Below are 4,178 nucleotides of genomic sequence, written 5' to 3'. Positions count from 1 at the left end.
TTTGCAATCGCCATGGGCAAGCACTAATCCCTTGAACAATCTGAATCAGGGTGAGAGAATCAGCCTCTACGTGCAACTCCAAGTACCCTCGAGCCACATAGTGTCTTATGCCCAGTAGCAGCGCCCGAAGTTCAGCCTGCAGGTTGGTCCTCATCCCGAAGTGCTCCGAATAGCCGAACACAAAATTCCCTTGACTATCCCACACTAGACCAACCCTACCACTCTATCCCGGGTTCCTCCAAGAGCATCCATCTGAATTTAAGTTATAGCCCCCTTACGGAGCTATCCAGCAGACTGGCTGAATAACCACCCTTTTTTGACGATTACCCAACTCACTAAGCAACCCTTCCCATGAGGGATCCGTACACTGGACCCCCGGGAAACGTGCCTGAAAGAAGTCATGCAGTAGCTGGACTATTCGACTCACCGTCTCCCTGACCCTTATCCTTCATCCTTCAAAAACCCTCCTCATTCCTTGCCTTCCATAATTCCCAGCAAATCACCGAAGGGAGAATATTATTTAAAAAGTTTAGATAAATATTACTCCCCCTCCTTAACCAGCAAGACCACACCATATGTCGCACCATATGTAGTCCACTAAATTCTCCCGCAATAATCTCGAAATGACGCCAAACTAATCTTGCCCCTTCCCCTGAACAAAACACGTGCTGCAGGTCCTCCTCCCGTGAGTCCTGGCAGCACCAGCATCTAGAGGGGCCACGTACCCCAAATCTCTTTAATTGGTCCATAAGAGGGAGCCTCCCCTGCAGCAGTCACAACATAAAGAAAGAGACCTTGACCGAAAGCCCCTTCTGCCATATACAGGCAGAAAACCAGGAGCTGTTTTCGCCCTGTCGGACAAGCGAGTATGCCGATGATGTGGAGAAGGTGCCTAAGTTTGTCAATGCCCATACCATGCTATCCATGCCCCGACGGGGTGAGGGGTCAATCTCCAAAACTTGCCTGACCAGACCCTCATCCAAATACTGATGAAGCATGGCAACATTCCAGACCTCCCGATCGACAAAATCAGCCACCAAATGGTCGTCGAAGATCTCCACCTTGTCGCATAACACTCCTGATCCCAACCAGTTGTCGTGCCAAAAATCCATCACACCTTCTCGTACGACCCAGCTAATGTTGTCCTCCCCTACTCACTGCACCGCCACCATCCTCTGCCATGTATGGGATTCCCGATGCCCTTCATCAGCTAGACAAAGGTGCTGCCCTGCACAATATTTCTTCGACATAAACTCTGCCCATAGTGACTGTTTTTGCTGAAATTTCCACCAGAGTTTAATGGAAAAAGAGTCGAAGACCTCTTGCAACCCCCGCAGGCCAACACCCTCCTCTTCCCACGACCGACACAAATCCACCCATCACATCCAATGGAATTTGTCACCCGAATCCGATGACCCCACAAGAAATTAATGAATAACTTCTCCAGTGCCAATAAAATCCCCTTTAGAGGAGACGCAGCTGCAAGCAAATGAATTGGCATTGAGGATAACACTCTCTTAATCAACACCAACCTACCCCCAGCTGACAAACTCTGATTCTTCCATGAAAGGATCCGAGCCGCCACCGCATTGTATGTATCAGCATAGTAGACCTTCTTACGTCTTCCAACGTACAGAGGGCAACCTAGGTACTATATCGGAAAAGCACGTTTATGAAACCCAAGTACCTGTCCAACCACCGCTGCCCTCTGAGATGGAGTCCACGGATGAGTCAGAAAACAGCTTTTCTGGGGATTGACCCGCTGACCCGATGCAACACTATAATCATCTAGAACCCTTTTAACTAATTTTAGAGAAGACCTCCCACCACTGGGAAAGATGATCACATCATCGGCGAATGCCAAGTGCGATACTACAGGACATTGAGGAGGAACTCTAAAAGGGGTGAAGCCCCGCTGTGTGACTAACGAATTTAGGGCTCGAGATAGCACCTCTACTCCAATAACAAATAAGGCCGCTGAAATGGGATCTCCTTGTCGTAAACCCCGTGAGGACCTGAAAAAACCTTGTGGAGCTCCATTAACCAATACTGAAAACCAAACATTCGAGATTAGGCGCCATATCATGTCTATCCAAGTCTCACTAAACCCGAAATGCCACAGCACCTGTAGGAGAAAAGACCACGAGACTCTATCATAAGTTTTCATTATGTCTAACTTGATGACCACGTTCCCACCCCGATTTGATTTCTTGATATCAGTTAATAACTCCTGAGCCAGCAAGAAATTATCTGCAATATGTCTCCTTTGTACAAAACCGTTCTGCTATAGAGATATGAGCCGGGGTAATAGCGTAGCCAACCTCACCGATAATAGCTTGGAGATGATTTTATTAGCAAAGTTGCATAGACTAATTTGCCGAAACTGCGTGAAGTCTTGGGGGTTTTCCACCTTGGGTAATAGAACAATCGAGGTCACCGTGATACCCCTAGGGAGCTCTGCACCGCAGAAAAAACTCACAACTGTCCTGTACACATCCGAGGCCACCACCTCCCATGCGAAGGTAAAGAATTTCCCTGTGAACCCATCCGGCCCGCAGCGCTCTTCCCATCCATGGCAAAGACTATAGTCTTGACTTCTGTAAGAGAAGGAATCTCCGTTAACAGTGAGTTATCCTTGTCAGTGACAAGTTTCGGAATGGTCTCCAGAATGGCATTGGATGTTGAGCTCCCCTCTGCCGTGAAAAGTTCCTGGAAGAACCTCACGGCAGTATCACCAATCTGAGGCTCCCCCTCGATCCACTTTCCATTCGTCTTTCTAACCCGATGAATCACCGCTCTACGTCTCTTTTCTGTTACCAATGAGTGAAAGTACTTGGAGCTCCTGTCTCCGTCCAAAAGCCACTTCACCCGCGCCTTTTGCCTCCAAAAGCCCTCCTCAATGACCAGCGCGCACGTCAACCGAGCTCGAGCATAATATAGCTCGCACCGCAGCTACTCAGTCGGGTCCAGGTCATACTTCAGCTCGGCATGAACTACCTCGCGCTTTGCTTGACGGGTTCCCTAAAAAATATCACCAAACGACGTCCTAGACCATTGTTTAAGAAAGTGTTTAACATTCCTCATCTTCGTGGCCAGTATATGCAAGGGAGAACCACTGACTGACTGAGACCAACAATCTTTAATAACCCCCAACAAGTTGTGATGAGTGGTCCAGACATTCAAAAAAATGAAATGGCCTGGGCTTATTGTCCAGCCTCGTCACCACTGACAGTAACAATGGAGAGTGGTCCGATAGATCACGGCCCAAATGTTGAACCATGACTTGGTGCTGCAGCTCCAAAGCACGCCCACTTAGTTGTAATCGGTCAAGAAGCTTCCAAATCCGAACAGCACCCCGAGCGATTATTGCACCAGGTATACCTTGATCCAGAGAATCCCGCATCACTGACTCCAGCCATTGACATGAAATTCAAAAAATCTAACCCTTCCGACAGTCTAAATGGCAAACTGCCCCTTTTCTCCCCCTCATTTGTGACCACTTTGAAATCCCCCACCAAAAATCACGGGTTCAAGGTAGGCTTATCCCTCAACAAGGCACTCCACAACTCCTCCCTTCCCTGGTTCGTACACTTAGCATGTATGCATGACAAAATAATGGACTCTTGAAAAAGGTGAGATTGCACTTGAATAGTTAAGTGCTGGGGCGATTCCCCAACATTCTGACAAGTAAACAAAAACCGGTAAAACACCCAAACGGAACCCCATTGATTGGTCATACAACAATCCATTCCCAACTTTAATCTAATATCAGTTATAGCCTCCAACCTCAACTTAGGTTCAACAATAACCACCAATTGTAGTGCATACAGTTTAATAAGTTTCCTCATCCGTTTTAAGTTAGGTGCTCGAGCCACTCCTCTTATATTCCAAAACAGTAACTTAATCATCAGAGAGCACAGAGAAAGTATTTGTAGAGCAACTAACCATAGATCTTAGAGTTCTGTCAAACAGGAAGCCAGCACGAAGACCTCGCGACTTTGCAGCAATTCTCTCCTTACGACCCACGGCCTCCTGCACATGATTGCCAGAGATCGCCATCGTATCTATATGCAACATCTCTAGTGGTGACACCTCCCCTCTGACACGATCCCTGGGACACCCGCCCCTGGGAGATAAATACTCACCTGTCGCTGAGCTTCCTGTATGTCATCAGCCAT

General features: G+C 47.7%; 1 protein-coding gene across 1 annotated transcript; it reads right to left on the bottom strand.

Annotated features, from left to right (window-relative positions):
- Window positions 1–1,210: 1,210 nt before the first annotated feature.
- Window positions 1,211–4,178, bottom strand: LOC113782475. The gene is made up of 5 exons (XM_027328366.1): window positions 4,146–4,178; window positions 3,946–4,032; window positions 2,480–2,952; window positions 1,688–2,264; window positions 1,211–1,612 (listed from the first exon to the last, which is right to left on the bottom strand). Exons 1-5 carry the CDS (start codon window positions 4,176–4,178, stop codon window positions 1,211–1,213), a joined length of 1,572 nt encoding a protein of 523 aa, XP_027184167.1.

The sequence above is a fragment of the Coffea eugenioides genome, chromosome 9 (genome assembly GCF_003713205.1).
Source record: "Coffea eugenioides isolate CCC68of chromosome 9, Ceug_1.0, whole genome shotgun sequence".
In the NCBI taxonomy this organism is placed as follows: Eukaryota; Viridiplantae; Streptophyta; class Magnoliopsida; order Gentianales; family Rubiaceae; genus Coffea; species Coffea eugenioides.
This window is presented reverse-complemented; position numbering and strand designations above follow the sequence as displayed.